At 39.4% G+C, this 23,692-nt stretch overlaps 1 protein-coding gene across 5 annotated transcripts in view; it reads right to left on the reverse strand.

Moving 5' to 3' along the window:
* Window positions 1-23,692, reverse strand: part of GRID2 (glutamate ionotropic receptor delta type subunit 2) — an 804,597-nt gene that overhangs the window by 722,446 nt on the left and 58,459 nt on the right. For 4 of the 5 annotated variants that reach the window (XM_083834807.1, XM_083834806.1, XM_083834801.1 and 1 more), the window contains exons 2-3: window positions 11,587-11,677; window positions 7,126-8,111 (exon numbers count right to left, since the gene is read on the reverse strand). In XM_083834807.1, the coding sequence (XP_083690933.1) occupies window positions 7,126-7,213 (88 nt within the window). In that variant the 5' untranslated portion in view covers window positions 7,214-8,111; window positions 11,587-11,677. Of the gene's footprint in view, window positions 1-7,125; window positions 8,112-8,208; window positions 8,288-11,586; window positions 11,678-23,692 lie in introns of those variants that run through there. The other variant, XM_083834809.1, reaches the window with a different exon arrangement.

The raw sequence follows: 23,692 nt of genomic DNA on the forward strand, positions 1-23,692 counted from the left end.
GAACATCCCTACCCTGAGCTGATGTGGTTACCCCAGACCGAAGCAGGAACAGGGCTCTCAGGTTGAAGTACATTCTGCAATACAATACAGAATACCAAATGCTTCCTTTGCTGAATTAAGTCTATTATCATTGCAACTAGTATATAAATTTTGAAACTTACAAAATTACAACACTACAAAATTTCAAGCCTTCTCTCTTGCCAAGTTTCATAACTGTCATCCAAATGCCAATACATTTCATCTGCTAACCTTCAACTGAGTCTGTGTCCTCCATGTTATACAGATCAGTAATAATTCTCCAAGTCACATAACCATTATTAATTACAGTGGTTCCAGGCACAAGAGCATCTTTCACTTGCACCATCATTTCTCACATAAGCATTTGGTAACGAATAATGAGAAAATAGAGCCCGATACCTATAATGAAGGGTAACAGAGGAAACTGCCCTTCTGGCACTCGTAGGAAGATACTGACGGACATAAAAGTAACACAAGAAACACACCCTTTCCTCACCCATCCAGCACTAATTTATTCCATGGTAGACTCTATGTTTAAATTACTACCTCTATGTCAAGTATACACAATAAAATTCTGCATCATAGCGGGAGAAAGCATCTTTTCCTTTTCTCTGCACACTGCTTCAAATGAATTAGCTAGCCAAGAACTGACCTCAGGAGGTTTCACCCAAGCCTTCATTACCTGGTGTTGAAGATGTTTTAGCGAGTGCTACACTTATTTAACATGCATTTAGCAGGTATTCAGTGCCAAGTATCACATTCCAGCAGCTCAGTATTGCATCTTCTCCAGTAGTTTATTAGCAGTGAAGGGGCACTTTGACTTGCAAGGCATTTTTGCCCAAGGTAATGAGTTTTGGGGAAGAAACTGGACTTTGCATAAAAACAGAGTCCACAGCTTCATTTTAACATTTTCTACAGCTCTGGGAGGTCAATCCCTACACTTACCAGGAAAATGGCACCTAATGGATACTGTTCGCAGTGTAGGAAGACAAAACAACATCATAGACAGAAAGAAATAGCACTTCTATTCCAGAAGCCCAGCATGAAGCTATTTGCTAGACTGCCAGTCAGTCTAGGGTGCAAAATGCTTCAGAGAAACCTCAGCCCCATTTTATGTCCAGTTTCCAGCTGTAACAACAGGGTTGGCTGGCTAACTGGGTGTTATGCTTTAGTATTGAGCCGGGATTGTCATGTTTGCTTCTTGGAATTCATAGATAGCACAAACAAATGAGGACATCTGGGGCTGTCAGAGGTGGGTGTCAGCATGATGAGAACCGTGACCTGGACTACAAGGCGTATGGGTTGGAGGGGTGTGGAGCTGCCCAGACTTCAGCAATGATGGCGAGTATGCCTCTGAAATCAAAGTTTTATTCCAATCTCAACAGGTTAGGTAACAATTTGTTCCCTCTGGAGTCCAAATCTAATAAAAAAAGAAACACCTGAATTTGACACCTGCATTTGCAGATGCGAGCTAGGCAAAACTAGGCAGTCCTAGTTTGCCTCTTCACAAGCGTACCACCCAAAGTCAACGTTTTCCATATACCAAGCTATCATGTATTGTAATACATACTTACAGAACACAAATTCAAATTTTGATTATTTTCTGATATTTGTTCAAAATATAGACCATTTTATAAACAGTTTCCTTTTCCTATTGGTCACTCAAGTCCAAAAACAAAAAGTGACTGGCTATGCCCAGTAACTATTTTGAACACTGAAGGTATAAAACACTAATTATGTTTGAAGGGTGGGTAGGTAAAAAGAGTTTTACTGTGCTTTCATACATAATTCATTTAATTAGGAAAACTAATTAGAAATTGATAGCCAAATAGAGCTACTCTTTTGTACAAATCATTTTTAAAACCATTGCTAGTATGCTGAAATAAGATCAAGAAATGGAACAGCAGTGACAAAGAGAGAAAATACAAAACTCAAAAGGCAAAAGCCTCCAATAATTTTCAGCAAAAAACAGACTGCCATGGCAGATTATAGATAGCTATATATCAAATGGAAGAAAATGATGTAAGTTCAAGTCTATACCTAGGGAGTAACCTAATGGCTTACAAAAGTAATCTTCTGCCAATACCACTTGCTTTACAGGGCCAGGGAGTGGAAGAGAACCATACTTAATGCCTTTGTTCATTAAGTTAAATGAACCTTAGTTGGTAGGTTTATGTAGTCACAGTCTTAAAAGATTTTTCTCCAGTGTGTTTTTTCAAAGATGGTACTGTGAGAATAAAGACTCTGTGCATCTATAAGCAGTAATCTGAAAGCACACAGCAGCACCAGCCACAGTGATTGCTATGTCAGGAATTTGTTCGGAAGCCACTTGAAACTAGATGGTTGTTTCTTTTTCCTCTGTCTTTATAAAGGACAAAGAACTTGAAATAATGTTAAGAATTATTTAAAACCATGAATAGGAGCTGCCTGCTGTAGTCAGCAATCCACAGGATGAGTTTAAAATCTCCTGAAGTAACAAAAATCTCACCTGGATCATGATGGACTCTGGATCAGGCCCTGATGATCACTAAGAAACACTCCAGAAAGCAGTGACACCTAATGGCAAACAGGCCTTTGGAGGATAGCAAGCTGCAGTCCACAGCATGGAAAATTATCCTTCTTTAGCTGCAGAGTAACTGGCACTAAAACACATTACAGGGACTGAAATACTAGTGCAAATTTAAGCTCTTGGGAGACACAGCGTGCATAGAAACATAGAGGATGTCACGCATGCTGTGCGTTTAAGTAGAACATAGCTACTAACAAAACCTACTGTCTGCTAAGTCACAGTACGCTGTACTTCAGATTTTGAACTGTATGTATGTTTAAACTAAGCAAATAACTTTGGTACATTCTACAGCAAGGCAGAGACCTGAACACTCAGCTGTAGATACTACAGGTGCTATAGGCACATATAGATTGGGGATTTATTTATTTTTTTTCTTTTTAATAAATCCATTTAGCTTGCTTGTCCTGTTCTTTGCAAAACATGTGAGAATAGTGTAATGAAGTCAGTGACATACACTATATACCTTCTAAGAAGGCTACTGATGCACACAGCAATACAAACCAAGTGCATTTTAGTACAACAGCTAACAACAAAATGTGGATGTGAATATCACCAAGCTAGACAACTCCCTTTTCCTTACAAATATTTTAATATATTTTTATATTCTAAGGGCACTATAATCTCAGTAAGTATTAAACCCCATGTTGGAACTGCCCTGACATTATTATCCAGAAGAGCTTAAAAGTATGAACCATCTCAGGATCCAGCAATGCCCAGAGTTTGCCTAACACAAGGAGTTTACCTGTCCTGGCCCACTAAGTCTACAGGCTGAGAGGAGGAAGGGAAGAGCATATCTACTTTTCTCTCTTGGAAAAAAAAAAAAAAAAGTGTATATATATATAATACATATATATATGTATAATGTGTATATATATATATCTCTATAAAAACATATAACGTTATATAACTATACTATATATGTATATATCTAAACTTACCATTGAAAATAAAGTTAAGGGCAGTACACAACTGAGAGAACATACCTGAAAGCACCGATAAATATAAAGAAACAACTTGCAATAGTCAGGGTATCCAAACTACTGCTGTGCAGTGCTGTATTGAATTAATATTAAAAAATGCTTCAGTGTATTTTTTCAGCAAAAACGTCTGTACCCATAGTACGTAGCCACTGCCTTTGGTGATTTTGCCACATTTAATATGCATGTTTGTGCCTACATTTCTATATGCACAATAGAAATAGGATAGCTGTATGCACAGATATATTACTATGTACATATGTCAAGGGAAAAAATGAGAATGGGTGTTAAGTACAAAATATAAAAGCATTAGACCATCAACTGCAGAAGATACAAAGCATACACAAATTGTGCAGTTGACAAGGAATGCCACCTAATCCCTGCTTAATTAAAGCACTGTTCTAAACTCCTGTTCAGGGAGTGAGGAGTGTGGGACGACTGATGTATGAAGAAAATATCAGGCAGCGTGGCTAATCTCAAAGACTTTGGAGCTTTTGAGCTACATAAATCAGAGCGACTTTTTGAATAGCCTCATAAAACACAAAATCATTGCCATTCCACTCACGACTTTCAGATTCTTCCTACAGCATACAGATCATTAGGAAACTTCTAAGCAATCAAGTAATGCGGGGCTGATGAAATTACTCAATCAATGCATGGGCTCAGGGAAGCAGCATAGGACAGAATTGCATAGTTTTGACATGGTAACCCTGCCCTTTTTTTTTTTTTTTTTTTTTCCTTTAATACAGGGGTAAGGAAAATTGCAGTGGAGTTGATTCATTTCAACATTTTCACAACAGTGCTTAATGCAGTCTTTCTGAACTGCCAGCTTCTATTTATAATAGCAGGCCAGCAGAAATGTACAGACTATAAGCAGCCCTACCAACACTCAAAATATGATATAGGAAAATGCTTATTTTTAAACATGTGCATTTACATACACACAGACCTACTCTAAAGATCAAAAGCTGCACATATAATCATTCAGAGGACAGAAATGTGAGAAAGTGTATCGTAGGTAAGAACCAGTTATCATTCCCCCCCTACTACGATCATGAATCTACCCACTAATTCTAACATTCTTGTCATTGTCTGAGAAACAGCTGGTAACATACTTGGACAGAGAAAGCATTCCTTTGCTGAAAACACATCAAATGATACATAGGCTAGCAAGAGAGTTAGTGTATTATTATTGGAAAAAGTATGTGCCATCAGGAAAACGAGATTGCACAGGTAATGTGATATCTCTTATGATCACGTCCCCCTTCCATACACAGGAAAACATTTTCCACTTGAATTTACAAACACTGTAGAATTAGGAAATGATAAAGCTTTTGCTTTGCTTGTTGCCTAAGGCATCGGTACTACTTCTGGTAGTATTTCTTTTCCCCTGAAGTGAGCATTTTGTTTTCTTCTTTGGCATTATGAATTCTTCTGTAGATAATTTGTTCATAGAGTACCCTACTACTCCTTTTCATAACTCATATAAATAAATGCAGTACGTTATTTATCTCTAAATATTTTATCCATAAGTTTACTCAGCACAAGTGTAAGAAAACAGAAGGGGTCAGGTCCTAAAATGCAGAGGTGATACTAGGGGCCAAATTTTCATCCATGAGCTGTACAAGTTGCAATGCTTAGCTATCTCCCCACTTACGGTTAAAACAGTTCTAAATTCAGGTCACTTCTTTCCAACTTATTCATTTTAATAGATTTAAAGCTCTGTGTAACAATTATCAATTTGCCATTTTCATGGCAACATAAACCAGTCTATAAAAGGAGCTAATCCCCTTGTCAACTGTACTAATTGTCTCTCAAGACAAATTAATTGTGTGAGAAGCAACTACTTTGGTATCTTTTTCTTTCAGTGAGGATTTATTGTGTTGATGCATCTAAGCACTAATTGCATTATAAAAAAGCATAAGCGGTAAAACGTGTTGTATTCACCATATATAACAACTGAAACGAGCAAAAATGCCATTAAGGTGGAAAAAAGAGAAACTATCGTCTCCCTTGATGCTAATGCAGACATACAGCTCACCCAACAAGCTCCTTTAGCCAGGAGGACGGGAGGCAGAAAATTACAAAGAAACTCCTCATCTGTTACTCAGTCGAAATTCCCCCCCAAGATCCTGAGATCTGATCACTTTGTTGCAAGCTCCTCAGTAACAAATCGTAAGGCAGAACCGTCTCCTAGTGTCGCTTTGACAGCTTACAACCGGGAGAAAATAAATAAATAAATAATACGAAAATTCAAGCTCTTCTTCCTTTAAAAGGAGGGCACAGAGCGCTGCCTCCCCTGTGCATTATTTGATGCTCCGGCCGCACGCAGCTATGAGGAGTGACCCCTATAAAGTTGCAGGACCTAAGGGAAGCAGCCGCCCGTGGGCTCCGGCGTGGGAACGGGGGGGGGGGGGGGGGGGCTAGTTGGGGGGGCAGGCTTATCTCTGCCCAGATGCCGGTGTCCTGCACAAAGCTCCGGCCGGCCGGGCTGCCCAAATCCCGTTCCCACGTCCCCTTGCCCAAAAACCCACCGCTGATCCCACGGCCGGCACGGGCGGACATGTTTATAAAGCCACCCCCGGGGACAGCGGGAAGCTGCAGGCCCTGCACGGGGACCTCCCCCCCACCCCCCAAACAACAAAAAAAAAAAAGGACCCTGGCGGGACCCTGTCCCCGGGAGCCCCCTCCCCGGTGGCAGCGCCTCGCTTTCCTGAGCCGCCTGCGTGCGGCGCCTGCGGATGGGCGAGCGGCCGGGGGGGGCAGCGCCCTCCTTCCTCTCCCTGCCGCCCCCCGGCCGGGCGGAGCAGTACTGGGGGGGGGCTGCCCGCTGCGGGAACCAAACCCGGCCGGCTCAACGCGGGGGGGGGTACACACAGGCTCCCGGATCACGGCGGCGAGGGGAAGCCCGGCATAGCGCTGTGCATAGCAATAACCGGGGGGGGGGGGGGGGGGGGGGGCACCGCCGGCAGCCGCCCTCCCTGCACCCGCCGCCGGGGGAGCCGGGCACCCTTCCCGGTGCGGCCGCGGGAGGCGCCCGGGGTGAAAGGGGGGGAGAGGGGCGGCCGGAGGAGCACCCCCTGAGCCGCGGAGGGGAAGCGCTCACGTTGCCAAACCACCTGTTCCGCCGGGGGAGAGGAGAAGGAAGGCGAAGGGGGGGCGCTTTGCGTGGCTGGGGATGAGGGGGGAGGCTTGGGGTGTGACCCCCATCCCCGGCCGAGGGTAGGAGGACGGCAGGCTGGAGCTGGGGGGCTGTGGGGAGGGAGCGGGGAAGTGTCCCCGAGCCTTTTGTGTCCCCCCCCCCCCCCCCCCCCCAGATCCTCAGCCCCGCAAAACCTCAAGGTCTCAAGCACGCACATTTACCCCGCACACGGCGGTGGGGGGAAAGAGGACGCCCGAGAACCCTGTGGGAAGCGATTGCGAGAGGGGAACGAACAAAAACCGGCAAAGATAGCGAGGGATAGAAGAGAGGGGGGAAGCCTGCCAGGAGGGGAGAAGGTTGCAAAAGGAGAGCTGGGATAGTGTCCAGCAGCGGCACGGGCAGACGCAGCACCCCCTTACCGATGTGAATGATCGAATCTGCAATCGCCGCTCTCCAGCTCCGAGTCCAACAGACGGACACCACCAGGATGAGGGAGAAAACTTCCATCTCCGGCGGAGGTCCAGGCTTTGCAACGACAGCTCTCTTCGCCGAGCGGTGCCACCGCGGAGGATGGCGCGGCGCGGGCAGCCCGAGAGTTTGAGGTGCCGGAGGGACGAGTAAATCCCGCTGGCTGGCGCACGGCTGCGGCTGGGCGAGGGAGCGAGCCCGAGGCTCCTCGGCGAGACCCCGCGTCACTTCGGGGGGCTCCTGGGCAGCGCCAGAGTTGCTGGGAGCTCCGGCAGCAAATCCATCCAGCCCGGGAGCCGCGGCGGGCAGCAGACGCCTCTGCTGGTCAGACAATCCCCATCCTTCCGCCGGGTCCAGGGATCCGCTCGGTCCCGGCTGCTGCACGGCAACTTCCAACCCACCCCACGCACACACACACACACACACACACACGCAGGCACAAGCACACACAGACACGCACACACACAAACCCTCTTGGCCGGAGAAGCCCCAGGAGCCCGCAGCAATAGGCTCGCCTTCAGTGAGCGAGGAGGAGCGGGGAGCCGGGAGGGCAGGCAGCCCCGGCTCCAGCAGCCGGATTCCTGCAGGAAAAGCCCCCCCGGAGGCCAAAAAACAAAGTGAACTTCAAGGTAATGCGGATAGTAATGCAGAGATTTCCCCCCACCCTCGGCTTAAAAATCGCTTCCCACAACTGGAAGAAGAAAAAAATAAATAAATAAAAAATCAAGAAATAAATCTGCAAATCAAGCCCGGCGTGCAGTCTCTGTCGCGCAAGGTAGTGGTTGGACAGGGCAGGAGAGCGAAGGAGTGCCCAGAGCAAGGCAGAGGAAGGCAGATGATGGTCTGCAGGTTGCTTTTGGAGCTCGCTTTGCTAGTGGGATGCAGAGAGAGCTGGCAGCTCCAGCACCAGCCAGCACGTTGCCTAGAAATGGATCACCTAGGAGAAGGAGAGAGAGCGAGAGATAAGTGCTATCAGCCAGAGAGGGAGAAACAGAGAGAGCGAGCGAGTGAGAGTGCTTCTCTCTAATAACCACCTCCTCCCCCTATCTGCAATACAAGGGAGAAACAAAATAGAGCTCTCATCTCCCCTGAAATCTTCAGCTGGGACTGGGGAAGAGACATAGGCAGGAGTGCACGCAGCCTAAAAATACGTTAGGGGGAGGGGAGGGGGGAAAAAATATCTTTTTTAAGTGTTATGCTTAGCTTAAAAAAAAAGAAACCACACACCCCATTTATTTAACCTTGTAACTCCACTGCAGGTATCGAGTTCAAAGCTAGATGGGCACTTTTGCTTCTCAGTCTTTGACAACTGAGTCAGGGACACTGCTTGAAGGGGAAAAGGAAAAAAAAAAAAAAAGAATAAAAGAAAGCAAAAAAAATCAGGGACACCTGGCCTCAAGGGGAAAATGAAGACCTAAAAATCTATTAATATGATTTTAATTATCTTTGTTCTTGATGGAATTCTCCCATTTTTTAAAAGCAATGAATGTACTTTTTTTTTTTTTTTTTAAGGTAATGGAGAAATTTCTATTAGAAAACATTTAGAGCACACTTTTCATGCTCAGGGTTCTATGAATACATTAACCAATTAATCCTTAGACTTCTGCTGTTGTTAAATACATTATCCCCATTACACAGACAGAGAATTGCACAGCATTTTATGTTCCTATAAATTAGTCCAAATCCCCACTTTATGTCTTATTACACTTTCTTCTGACTTTGTTATATCTAGTTATACTAGAAACAAGACACAGAAGTCAAAGAATTGCTCCAAAACACACACACAAAAAAATTGCTCCAAACTTGTACCAGCCATTGGTAAGACTTGAAAGTCCTTGTGGAGGTGTAAGTAGAGGTAGATCGTCTCTCTCTAAACAACCTGAGTGCATTTCCTAAGATATATGACCTAGATTAAGTTAATCATATCTGACTAGCATATTTCTGTTCACAAAACTGAACTACAACTCTTTTCAGTCACGGGACTTAATAAGCACACTTGGTTACCTACAAAATGTAAGGATTTAGCTCAAGAGGAAGAAGATTTTAAAGTTAAGACAAACTATATCAGTGTAAGGAGCAAGATAACTGAATCTTAAAAAAAAAAAAAAAAAAAAAAAAAAACACTTTGCTTCAGTCCCCATTGGCAGGTGAATACTTCCCTAAAAATGGTGACACCCTTCCCTAAACACCTTCCCTAAAAATGGTAACACTGAAGAGGCTTCAAGCCAGATCCAAAGCAGAAGTCAGGCATCATCTCTGTACTGGCTAGAATGGGCTTTCTCTCCTCTAAAAGCTGTAACAAATCACAACTAAAATTGACTTTAAGGGACAAAAGAAAGGAGTACAAAAAGGGAACAAAAGATGACGAGCAAAAGTCTCACAAATGATGTCCTTCACATGCTGCATTTGTTCATATCCTCTACGCAACATTCATAGGTCTGTTATCGATAACAGCTAACTATAAAAAGGGTGCTTTTTTCTGTAAATGACAGTTTATGCACAGTATCACTGAGTGTAATGGCCATTAATTTTACAAGTAATAAATTGTGATTCATCTGAGAAACTTTAGGAGCTGCTTGAGTCATTATTACTTCTCCACAAAAGAACGGAGTTCACAAGAAATGTTAATTTGCTTCTTGGGGGGGCGGGGCATGTTGGAGCAGTACTCTTTAATAATGTACAATGCATAGTAGGCAGAGTAGTAAATATAATGAAAACCTTTGGAAAGTTATATATATATATATATTAATCCTCAGTTTAGATAATACTAATAATTTTGAGGCCTCATCTAGAAACTAGCTATCCTTTCAGACTATTTAAAGCATCCAGTAAATGTGCCATGAATTGGCCACACTAAATGGAAATTTTCACTTAAGTCTGTGGAAATACTTACCAGGACAGAAGGCACAACTAAGAGTCTGTAGCTAACAAACACCCTCTCACTAATAAAAATGTTTTTTTTTTTTTGAGAGTAGTTCTAAATAATAATTCCAGTGATAAAGAGCACTGCCTGAAAATTTGAAAGGAATGAGACTGAAGTGAAGCTAAAGTTTAAATTTAAGTAAACTCACTTTAAATAATGAACACTTTATGGACTTAATATGCATCCTCCACAGAGATAAAATCATTTGTACTTCCTCCCTTTCATTCTCTTCAATTCTTATTCATTAAAAACACAAATTGGTGTCATCTGTATAAAGAGTCTGAAAAATCTTATGCTCCATAATTACTTCAAGGTATCAAAGGAGAATGTAGAAAAAGGATAATGGTCTCTTCTAATCAATATATGCTAAGCATTTACAGAAAGTTGAAGTTAGGGAAAAAATCCAGAACAGAACTTACTGATCCTGTGGAAATATTATTCTAAAAAGGAGTCTATTAATCAGACCTGGGCCAATGCAGGCCTCTAATAGGTAGTGAGCGCATTTCTTGAGACTTCAGCATACGCTGTCCTTGGCACTTTAGAAATTTAAATCCCACAGTTTTTAGCTATGCTGCTCTTCCTTTGCTACAATTTCCCTCCCAAAATGTATTCAGTTATGTTAGTATCACTTCAGTTCCACTGTCAGCGTCCGTGGGAGAAGCACCACTGCAGGCTAATCAATGCTTTTTAACAACAGGGAGTAGTCTTCTTCCTTCTTGTAGTCTAACTACAATGAGGTTAATGGCTGACGTTTCTGCGAATCATCTATTGCAGTGTTACATGCTCGTGCAACCCGTAGAGAAGCAGCAAAGGAAGAATATTCTTTTAAAACTGACACAGCAGGAAAACAAATGTGGCCATCTAATATTCATTTCCTCTCACCCACACATAACACTCTGCTCCTTACCCTGCTTGGGACCTGAGCTTCTATCAGAGGAGGAAAGACAGATAAACACAGAAGTTTTATATGTCTTTCACCTACCTAAAGCTTTAATTTGGAAAATGCTATTCCCCTTTTCCTAACTGGTTGGCCAAAACCATATCCTAGGTCAGCCTAACCAACCTTCACGTGTTATCTTTGGGATGTTATTTAATTCCAAGTCCTAGGAGCTCCTTCAGATATTGAAGAAAATAGCACAGCAATAAAACAGTCTCACTTACAACCTTCTGTATTGGGAGTTACTCAGAACAGTTACAGTGGCAGTTCGAAATTGCACAGCAAGTGTTTAACGTTACCTTACATGAGCATTAAACATACCTTTTGCACATTACAATGCAATTGTTTTATATTCAAGTGTCTTGCTTAAACTGACAAAAAGTTTAGATGAAAACAGATTACACTCCAGGTTAGCTCACTGGTCCATTTGCACTAACAAACTCTTCATGAAGACCCATGAGTTTTTTCATAGGAAAAAAACAGCATGAACCCATCCCACTGTTCTATGTTGTGTGCAGCGAGAAACAGAGGTAGGAGAAATTCCTTCCTTACCATACTGAGCCATCACTTTCTATCTTGATGTTTAGCGTCCAATTAACCTTCTCATCTTAGCTTACATCTTGTTAATGGTCACACAGGTATCCTTAAAAAAAAAAAAAAAAGGGCAGCATTAAACTCCATGACCTTCTGTAGCAGTGAATTACAGCAGTGCCAACAGGTTGTGAGAAATAACATTTCTTTTGCTTGGTTCTAATTTACTCCCCTCTTTCATAAGACAATTCAATATTATTGTACTAAGGGGTGGGATCTGAAAGAATGGATCATCTGTTACCAGAGAGAATCATCAATTACAAATACATAACATTCACACCCAAATTGTTATTGATGCTGTTTGAACATGGGAGAAATGCCAGGAAGGCCCACCTACTATTATTAAGATTGGTTTCTATTTCTGGACTTTTAAAGTCATTTGTTATCATTTTTTTACTGCAGCTTCCTCTTATTTTTCAAGTCTCTGTGGGTCATTTTTTTAATGAGTGCTCCTGACAGGGAAATTAACAGTAATTTTTTGAATCTCTGTATCTCTTTGACGGCTGTACAGAAGAATGGGCTTTTTTCTCTCTTCAGCCAATGTTTGCAAGTTTTGATTTGTCACCAAATAGTAACATTATAGTTTAAATGAAGGAGCCTGCAATATCTCATTACTTCAACTCCTAAAAGATTATGTGCAGATTCTGCAATCAGATCATCACAGGCAATTCGTTACAGAGAGCCATTTCAGTGGGTACTGACATGGGTACAGAATCTTCCTCTAAGGGTGCCTTTCCTGGATCATATACTAATTTACATGATATGAAGCCGAAAAAAAGTTATTGTTAATATTAATTTAATTCTTGTTACTTATGGTAATTATGATGTAGGTTTTGAAAAGATCTACCTAACTGTACCACTCAGTCTTCTCAAGGCTGTCCAGATATTTAATGATAGTAAAAAAAAAAAACAACCACAGGTCCCCACTCCCTAATTTATGTAGGAAAACACTTTCCATTTGACAATGCTATTTAAATCTAAAAAATACTGAGTTTCTTGCATTTTAAAAACAAAAATTTACAAATATACCTCACCTTGTATTGGTATATTTTAAAAAAACAATGCATCCTCAAAGTGTTGATATAAAGTAACTGGCTGACAGACCTATCACAAAACTGTATGCCACAAGCAAAATTTCCTCTGCCGTCGAGCTAGCACACAGGCTCTCAGAGAAAGATGCTAGCTCTGAGAGGTTACTGTAGTTGACATGTCTACCTAGTCTTTGCTTAACCTGGCATAGCTTCAAACAAGAAGTCACCTGGGAGGGTTTTAGTTAAAAGGACATCTGTCTATCAGGAAATGGACTTGCTTCAGTGACCACCAAATAACCTTTACATGAAAGCTTCAGTCTACTGCCAACTTTAAGGTTGTTCTCTTCATTATAGGATTGGGCTAATAGGACCACTTGAATTTTGAGTAGTGGCCCAGGCATTGACTCCATCTGTCCTGTCATACCTTGTGTGAAACATGCACTCTTGGGCCTATGTTAACTCTTCTAGATAATAGGCTTAATCTTTCCTTTACTAACGGAATAGTTTGAGGACTAAGTTAATTCTTTTTCATCAAACACAAAGCATTATGTACTTTTTCCTTAATTCTGTTTCACAGCTTTAACGTGTGAATGTGTGTGTCTGCAGGAATATATGTGTATATTTATGTATGTGTGCCTGCATATGGAGATTGATTAGACAGAACGTAATTTAATTTGGTCATATACAAACAAACAAAACATTAAATATTTACTGCATTTCAATGGACGGTGAATGTGGTGGCCTTAAATATCTTATCACAAAAGAACAAATGCCAAATCAGAAACAAGAGTTTTTCTGCTGGGCAAAAATAAATCCAAAAATTTCGTGCAGTACACAGCAAAGGTTTCAAAGACTTTTGCTTTTTTTCAACTACATTGTTATTGAGTTTAGTTGAGAGCTTGTGTCTTATCCTTTAGCCTCACTGCACAAAACTCAGAAAATGGTTATGAAGTAAAGTCAACCCTTAGAGCAACCAGTGTTATCAGAGTGAATTAGCAGGGACTGCTGCTGAGGTAGATTTATTTTGCTTCCCTTTAAACTCATGTTATAGATCTCCTCTGTTCCTTGAGCCATCCTTTTATGCTCATGCTCCTTTCTTAAAAATTGTCGTGCTACTAGAGGGAGGTGGCATTGCCTCGTAGTGGTAAGACTTCTTGGGTGTGATCTAAACAGAAAACAAAGCAAAACAAAACAAACAAACAAAAAAAAAGACACCTGAGAAAACAAAATTGAAGGAAAAATGGTGCTGAGTGGTTGGTTTCATTGGCACCAGAGAGAATACCATGTTCTGAGACACTTATATATGTAACATTGTCGGTCTTAATCTAAGTTAGAAGAAAGCCTTGGAATAATTTCTCTCTTGGTTCATCTGCCCAGTGTGTTGTAAGTATCAAGCCACATTTTTCTAATGCCAAATCCTTCTGTGTCTCTGTAAACAGCCAGCTAGTCCCTCTCCTTCATCTCTGAAAACCTCCTCTCGGCAGGTGCATAGGCAAGGACTCATTTAAGCAAGAGCTCAGTGAAGCCTAAGAGCTTTGGTAAGGTGTGAATATCAAATGCAGAGGCAGCACTCAGCAGCTGGTGAGACATGCATGTTGTCTATTTGATGACCATCCATCTCCCCCTTAGCTTCTCCTGGTGCCTGTTACTGCCTTGGCTCTTTCTAGCCACCAGTCCAGTCTACAATAAAACAAGAATGAGGGCTGATTATGTTCTGTGGAGAAGCCACCAAACCAAATATACTACTCAACAGGGAAGGTGTGCACAAGGAGAAGTCAGGAAAGATAATTCTCAACTAGCTTTGAGAATATGATGTGTTTTAGTGGAAAGGCTTTAGAAAAGCTCGGAAAGAAAGACAGCAGAGCGGTAGCAGGACATGCTGAAGTCACAGTTCATATATGAATAGCCTCTTAGTGTATGCAGCTGAAGGAATTAAACTAATTTGGATATTACATGGAGTGAAAGAACCAACCAAGAACAAACCATTTTACTGATCTCATTCTAATTCTTCAATGCTGCTGAGAAGAGAGGGGGAGTTTCAACAGTGACGGTGTAAAAGAAAGGCCAGTCAGAAGTCATCACTGAACTAGAAATGCCACATGCTGTCTGTTTGCTTCATATCCTGCAAGAGCCAGAATCAGCTTAGTCTTTGCTACTGCTAGCAATGGAAGAGAGTCAGAAAAGCTCAGTACTGGAAAAAAAAAATTATTGTTGCTCTGTGAGCCCGTGGTTCAAGCATGGGAACACCCCACACATTTAATTCTTTCACCTACTTGGAAAAGGTAGCAGGAAGTCTGTTAAATTTGAAGATTTTAACAAAAATATGACTCATAATTATTTATGAAAGACACATAGCACAGGCACTGCTATGTTTTTAACGCTAGTTAAGTTGACAGCTGCAAAGCTGTATATATTTTTCTATTCCATCTTTATTTAGTAGTAATTGTTATTGTTATCTTAGGGCCTCTAACAAGACTGAGATTTCATTGGGGCAGAGCACAAAATACATAGCAAAATACTTCTCACCACAAATACAGTAAACTCTGATTACACAAGAAAAATGAGTCAGACAGGGAAAGAAGAAAATCAAGCATATTCCCAAGGTCGTATGTCATAAAATTGGATTTCCCTATTTGTATCAGAGGAAACTCTCCACCAGCTTTCATGGTGCATAAGAACACCATCTCATCTCTTTAGAGTAATATGACAAAACTCTTACTTGTGAACTTGCACCTTTTTAGCATCAGAATCCCAAAAACATTTGATAAGTTTTTTTAACACAAGACTTGAACTGTAGCTCATACTATTTCTGCACAGTTTTTCAGAAATATTCTCAAAATGGAACAAGTCTCATGTTTCACCTAAGATCTGTTGCCCAATACAATCATTGGTGCAAGGTTTTTCCAACAAAAAATAAGTTATCTGAACCAAATCAAGAGCCAAGTAGATAAAGATAACTACTCAATGGGAGAACTGTATAAATTGCCACTGTTTATGTGAAAAGTCATATATTTCTTTATGCCAGGAAGTACTAATTGGTCATTACATGGTTAGATATTAGTATGTTTAATAGTCTCTGAAAGAATTTGTATGTCTATTTATGGGAGAAACATTTCCAAAACTAACAATCTTTAACTATTCTTTATGATGCATGTTTCCACAATGTTATTTTCAGTTATAAATCAAGACAGCTGAAATAACCTATTTGAAATTTCTTGCTTTGATGCATTAAACATAATTTCCTTCTCTCAGTGTTTTCATCATAACAAACAGCATCATTATAGTTGGCATTTACCTTATTCCACAGTATTTCTGACATAAATTAAGAAAGAGCCATTAGATCTGATGACAGGGCAAGAAAGAAAGTACCTAACTTACATGATAAATTATTTGTGTTGATTTTTAAGATAATTCAATTTTGTCCTTACAGTACCTAAACTTAAAATAAACAACCCATTTTTTCTCAGTTGGCCCTGGCTTCTTGAAGTGCTTTTCACATAATATTTACCCTATATAACCATCCCGACAGGACTGGAAAGGCCACACAACTCTGAAATGCAACTATTTCATAGAAAGCCAGTCAGTAAGACTACTTTTCAAAGAGACTCTTGAAAATATAAAATTCAAATAAAACCTTATTGGATGGAAAAAGGAAACACAAACAAAGCCAAATTATCTTCCTATTATGACCTACTTTTCCGTGAAGCCTACTTCATTTGTTTCAAATTACTAACAAGTGAATTTTGAAGAGAAAAAAGCTGTATTTTCTATTTCAACTCTGTTAAACATTTGCTTCACATTAGCAAAGTCATGCTAATAAACTGAAAGTATTCCTATTAGCATGACTCTAAAATGTGTTTTGGATGACTAGAGATATTGAATGTTCCTGCATAATCCACAGCACAGATAAGTAAAAAATCTACACCATCTATTTATGTTACAAGCTTTCCAACCATTACTCATCTCCATCTTCTTTGATCTCTTTGCAGTTTTCCTCTTTAATGTTTATTTTTGTGTCTCTGTCTTTTTCACCAACTTAAGTCACTGAAAATAAGTGAATGGTCTGAATACATCTAGGTGATCAGTGAAGTATATGATATTTCTGAGCACCCACCTGCTGGGTGAAATGCTGAGAACAATTTCACCACCAGGGACAATGACAAAGTGTCCCATTCTGCTCTTCTTTGCCTTTCAAGTTTGTAGTCTATTCTGAGAAGTCAAGTGGTAGCAACAATTAAGCCCTTTTAAGTGTTACTTGCACTGGATTTTTTTTACATCACAGCTATTAAGAGCATGACCACTCACAGATAAGGTTACTCCGTAAAGCCTCATTTTAACCTTCAGGAAAAGAAGATATGTTTAATACAAATAAAAATAAGATGTTTAATAAACAAAGTTATTTCATATTTTACAATATAACTACAACATAATTTGAATGCTTAGCAAGATATATGAAAGAAAAATCTGAGCATTTTATTCACCTCAAAAAAAAAACCACCCTCTAAGTACTTTATTAAAGTACTCCAAGTAGTGAAACACAGCAAACATATATTATTCTTATAGATAAGAAACTACATGTTTTAAGATGCACAAATCTAAATGGACTTCTGTGGAGATGACCCTTTAATTTTGAAAGCTGTAAACCATTTAGCTTGAGTACCTGTAGCTCTGACCGGGCTCTTCATTTGGCTACGAACAAAGTTGTTCAGGTTCAGTAAGTTCTCTTTCTTGGAAGGTCTGCTGTAAATACCCTGTTATTATTTCCCACTTTTAGTCTCTTACACACAAACAAACGTGGCAATGCATTTAAGCAACGACATAGAGTCTTGGTCCTTTAATATAGATTATTCTTCAAGTAATTGCAGAAAAGTGTAGTGGAATTGCTTTAGGAGCAAAGCATGGCTGGTAGTGGTATGGACATCAGACTGTGGACCTAGACTTATCCAAGTTAACCGATGAGCTGCAGATCCAGATTTTAAACTGCTACTCTTGCAAAGTAAATTTTGTACTAACACGGGAAGCAACAGGGAGGGGGAAATAATAATTGAATTAAATCACATTTAAAACATTTTTGATGAGTGAATATTGACACAAACTGGAAAGCAGGAAATGACCTCAGGAATTTAAAACTGTGAACATATCCAGAACACATCCATATCTTGTATTAACATCAAGACTTATCTGACTCCCTTTCAAATCAGTGAAAGTCTCAACAAAATCAAAGCTCAACTTTCTGTTTCAGAGAGTCTCAGTGAGATCAGAGGCTTTTCCCATAAACAGAAACCCAAACACACAAATAAAACTCTGCAGAGGTGGAGTTTAATGACATGAGATTACTCTATTAGTTCTCTGGCATAAAGATCTCAGCATAGTTTTCTCTGCATTATTTTTTTATTTTATTTTATTTTACTGTTGTTCCTACCAAAAAGAAGCATAAAAAATCATTACTCTGTAGGGTCTGCCATGCCTCATTTTTGGTGGTCAACATTAAATGGAAAAAAATATATAAATACTTTAGTAGGTGGCAGAACATAGGCAACTTCAATAAACATATTGTCAGAGAGATTCTTCTACCTCCAACTTTGGGTGAAACTTCCAGGCATAGTGCTCTGTAGAAAGAAATCTGGTTTCAAACTCATTGCAAATCAAAACAAGCAGCCACTCATTCATAAAAGAGAGCAACATTGCAAGATGCTGTCTAACTTGGGCTTGAACTAAAGTATGGTCATTAAAAAGGTTACTCAGGCAGAGAAACACAGAGTCCAGCAGGCAAAAGTGAATTCAGAAATCAATTAATGAACTAAACAGTTTAGACTAATTAGCTCTGTCTTCTATCAAGCTGTGTATGAAATTAGAATTATTTCAGTATAAGAAATCAAACTTTTAGTAGCATGAAGTAATAAATTAATCGTGGGGTCTACTCAGAGGAGCAGAAATAAAGAAATGACCCCCCCATTTGCTAGACAGCCACCTTTAAAAAAAAAGAAGAAAAAGAAGCCTCTAGGGGCTTATCATAAAAGTGTCCAGAGGCAGCAAAACTACTTTCATATATGGTAGTATGACAATTTCCTTTTTTTTTCTTTTTTTTTTTTTAAAAAACTAGGGAAAGAAAAGCACTACTGCCAACAACAACAACAGAAGAAAAATCCATCAACCTTCTTCTGGATGACAAGTGTCATCCAGACCCATGTATAAAACTACACAGGAATGTCTATAAGGGCTGAAGCAGGTAGGGACTCCTATAAATCCTATGGAAAATAGTACTAAACCAACTGATTAAATTTTGAATCCCAATCTCAGTTTCCTGTGGTATTAGAAAATACATTGGAACTCACCCAAGAACAGTGTACATTTGAATAGGTGGTTGGAGTTTTGCCATCAATTTAATTAAAAAAAAAAAAAAAAAAAAGGAAAGAAAGAAAGAAAGAAAGAAAGAAAAAAGTAAAAAGAAAAAAGCAAAACCTGCAAGTTGAAACCAAAATTTTGCACAATACATTTCTCTCCAAAAACCAACAAAACAGAATCAAGCCACACACACAAAGGAAAAAAAAAAAAGGAAAAAAAAAGCAGCAGTGTCATCATCACAAATTAAGCTTAACACAGAGGAGTAGCTGGAACATGTAACTATACATCAGGTGAGTCCCATAATTATTAAGCTATAAATACAATCTGCTTGAATGGTGCTCAGAGCTTTCAGGTCATGATTCCTTGGCCAGAACAGAAACTTTTACCTCCCTAGATAACCAGATCACTGGCAGGACAGAGGCTCTATACACACCTAGATCTCACTGGAATAGAGCCCAACAAGGACAGGGTGAAAATGCAGTGCAAGATGCTCAGAAGTACTCATAGATAGAGCAATTTATACATTGCACCTGAGCTTCTCCTGACAGAGCCGTCCCACTTTCTATAAATAATTCTCTAGCTAAAGAAGATTGACTCTGTGCTTAGGCTGTTCTTGCATATGATTTAATTTGGACCTTCTACTTCAACAGTGAATGGCCCTGTGGAAGTAGTGGTTATTCTGAGATGCCTTTCTTTTCCTTTTCTTCTTTCATCCTACTTCCTTCTCCTTTTTTGGTTGAAGATGCACTTGGTAAGATTTAAGGTTAATTACAGGAAGGACACTGATTTTAAAATTTTGAAAATATCTGTGAAATCCATGCATATTACAAAATAGCTACACTTTTTATTCATATATTTATTTATTTTAAGTATTACATCGAAGTTTCCATAGAAGACTGAGCCAGTGACATTGAAATTGTCTTGCGTTTTCATCTTGGGTTTTAAAAGTGCTGAGGGACATAATGCAAAAGACAAAGATATGCACCCGTCCCTGTTGAAAAAAATAAAAATAAAATAAAAAGAAGTCAGTAGAAATAAAAGAGCCCATCCCTAACTTGGCGCATCCACAGAAGGTCGTAACTATTCAAAGGAAAGACAACATTTATCATACAGACTTCTTCCTGAACTCCAGCCTAATATTAAAATCACTAACCCTTTGTTTCAGTTCTTTTTAGTATGTCTAGAGGAGGGACAATAAAGCTTTGCTGGAGGGAAATTGTCAATGAGACAGAGAAACGGGGTCAGTATTTAACAACAGGTAACACTCTCTATTGCTCTTCCATTTGCACAGTATCAACCCTTGTTAGAAGTCAGCCTGAAAAAATATTTATAGAGAAAAAAATAAAGAATAGTGTCAAGGCCAGAGCTAATACTGTGCTATTGGAGAAAAAAAGAAAAAAAAAAAACACTTTAAAATAATAGGTAAAAAGCTGACAACACTCATTAATCATTAGAGAACTCTGAGTAGTTTGATTTTTAACCAAAATAATTTTTTTTGCATATGCATCTTCATGCAACTGAACCTTCCCACACACATTTCTGAAACATGCATTTAAGGCTCAAGTAAGGGGAAAAAAAATCTGATCTGGTTAGAGACATTTATGGTACACCTTAACCTATCACACCGGAGACCTTTACCTCTCCAGTTTTCAGAGAAACATTCTGCTTGTTTCAGAGAAACATTCTGGTGAGCAGTTCTAGTCCACATTGTCTCGGAGTCCATGATATATACTGTATGTGACAATTATCTATGTCAAATAAGTTTCTGTGCTATTTTTAACAGTGCCTGCTCAGCACAGTAAACCATTTTTTTATTTTATTATTTTATTTTATTTTTTTTTAACCTAATAGTACATAGCAGACAAAACAGTGATGTAACAGACAAAGTAACTTATTTCACTGGGGTTTGTCTGTGAGATTAGGAAACTTCAAATAAATTCACAAGCCTCCGGATAATTTGCTTTCAAAGTACATCATGTTTCATCATTCGATTCTGGAACAGAGTTAAAAAGGAGGCCAAGAAGCGTCCACAGTTGATAGGCAAATATCTGCATATATTTCACAGAATCATAGAATAGTTTGGATTGGAAGGGACCTTAAAGACCATCTAATTCCAACCCCCCTGCCATGGGCAGGGACATCTTCCACCAGACCAGGTTTCCCAAAGCCCCACCCAGCCTGGCCTTGAACACCTCCAGGGATGGGGCATCCACAGCTTCTCTGGGCAACCTGATCCAGTGCCTCACTCTGAGTCAAGAATTTCTTCCAAATGTCTAATCTAAATCTCCCCCCTTTTAGTTTACAGCCATTACCTCTTGTCCTATCACTACACTCCCTGATAAAGAGTCCCTCCCCAGCTTCCTTGGAGACCCACTTTGGCATTGGAAGGCTGCTGTAAGGTCTCCCTGGAGCCTTCTCTTCTCCAGGCTGAACCACCCCAATTCCCTCAGCATTCATAGGAGAGGTGCTCCAGCCCTTTGATCGTCTTTGTGGCCCTCCTCTGGACTCGTTCTAATATGCCCATGTCCTTCTTGTACTGGGGCCCCAGAGCTGAACACAGTACTCTCAGAGTTATTCAGAGTTACCTGCAAATCAATATCTAGGCACATTTTGAATTTAAGTTTATACGGATAATGATACTGTACTTTTGAGACTAGAGCTGTTCCTATAAAAAGGAAACTGTTCTCCAATGTACAAAGCAATTCAATTCAAGTTTAGACTACTAGCACTCAACCCTAGTGAAGTTCTGAAGTTAAGGTACTGTTACCTGCACATTTATTGTACACAGTCTATATTGTACAAGCAGAATTTGTTACTGGCTTTGAAATTAACTGTGGTGCTTCTCTTCATGTTGAAGTAGCTTTCAGTTCTTGCTTAGAGTAACATTAATAGTAGTTTGGTTTGTATGCTTGATACCTTGAAATTTCAGTGACAAAATGTTGCGCTGTCTGGCTAGGAAACTGGAAAAAGGTTATTTCCTTTGTAGGGGAAGGTCTGCAAGTACCTTGAAAGACCCAATTTATTTTGAGATTCCACCAAAACCTCCCAAACAAAGAACCCAAAATAAAAATACAAGTTTATATCATTTTGAGCTAAAGAAGCAGAAGAGTAAAGTTGCAGCCTGTGATAGCAGCAGTAAAGTGTTCTCTTTTTTGTTCTCTTATAATTTTATAAGTCCGGGGGGGGGGGGAGCGTGCCTATCTTACACACCCCAGAAATACCGAAGAAAAAGTAGAGAGACTTTTTCTATAATATGAAGTTGAGAGCATTAACATTTCACAAGTCAATACATGTTTTTAGTTATAATTATATATATATTTCATCAATCAAATGAATTTTCTTCAAAATCTAGTTTGCTTTAACAGTATGAAAAACGTCTTAATTTGATCTCCCATGCAAGGAAAGATTAAAATTTTTATTTTAAACCTTAGTGAATTCCTAGAAACATTCGGGTTTTTATTTGAGTTGCAAAATTACACTACCCCTCTTTACAGCATCAACCAACTATTTTCATTAGTCAGAAACAGAAGGATGGTAGTAAAAAGTCCAGGACTTGGTCTTTGCACCCTGGAAAGGTGTATGGTGTATATCGAAAGGCAGTAAGATATTCCTGATGTATTTTACTTTTCTAAAAGAAACGTCTCATGTTAGCTGTTCTTTCATATCTGTAAAGTTAATGATCATGGTTATAGTAAATGAACAATATAATTCAAACAGCAAATAGACAACGTATGACTTCTACTCCTGGTCTCTTTTTCTCAACCTAGGAATTTTCCTGGAGGCTTTCCCTCTCATTAGATTAAAATTTGCTGAGTTCATCTTATACTTGCTTCAGTGCTTATATTTGTAATTTTGGCTGAAACACAAATATACTCTTGGTCAACAGCAACTGAGCATCAAAAATAAAGATGGAGCATAGGTCCAAAAATGTTTGAGAACACTTTTAAGAAACAGTTCACAGAATCATACAGATTCAAATGGACCTCTGAAGATCATCGAGTTCAACCCCCCTGCTAAAAGCAGGTTCCTTATGGTAGGTTGAGATGGGAAAAACTATTTTGATGAAAACAATCAAAAATATTCCTTTAAACTCATTTCTAATGTGTCAATTTATATTTCATTTAGATTTAATGATGAGATGTACCTATTGATCATACCTTCTTATAAATAAAATCTGATAAATGAGATCTAACTTTTTTTTTTTTAAAATGTATTTTTTTAGATTTGTCTCTTATGTCTGGCAAGGCTACTTTGATCACCAAGAATAGTTACAATTAGGTATGACAATTATAAGGATCCATATTTTGCTAATGTGGCATTTTAACAACTTAGAGATATCAGACTGCACATCATTTGTTCACTTTCAGACATTCTGTTTTCTTTTAACTGAAGTATTCTTTCATTGAGAACTATCAATTTGTGGTGTGCCTTGACCACATAAATTTTCTTTAATTATCACATACTGTATTTCTACTTTCCATTCTTTTAAACACATACTTGAAAACTCACTTGTTCACTTGCGTGTATGTCTAGACTTTAAACTTTCTCCAAATATTAACACCATGCCTAATTAAAACTTCTTAAGTATGCCACAGTCAGACAACATTTTTAATACCTTCCCCACAAAGTAATTTCCTCCTTAAATGCATCATTCTTGCAAAGATTTGGAAAATGCCTAGTGTGGGTTTTTT

The sequence above is a fragment of the Anser anser genome (genome assembly GCF_964211835.1).
Source record: "Anser anser genome assembly, chromosome: 4".
NCBI classification, from domain to species: domain Eukaryota; kingdom Metazoa; phylum Chordata; class Aves; order Anseriformes; family Anatidae; genus Anser; species Anser anser.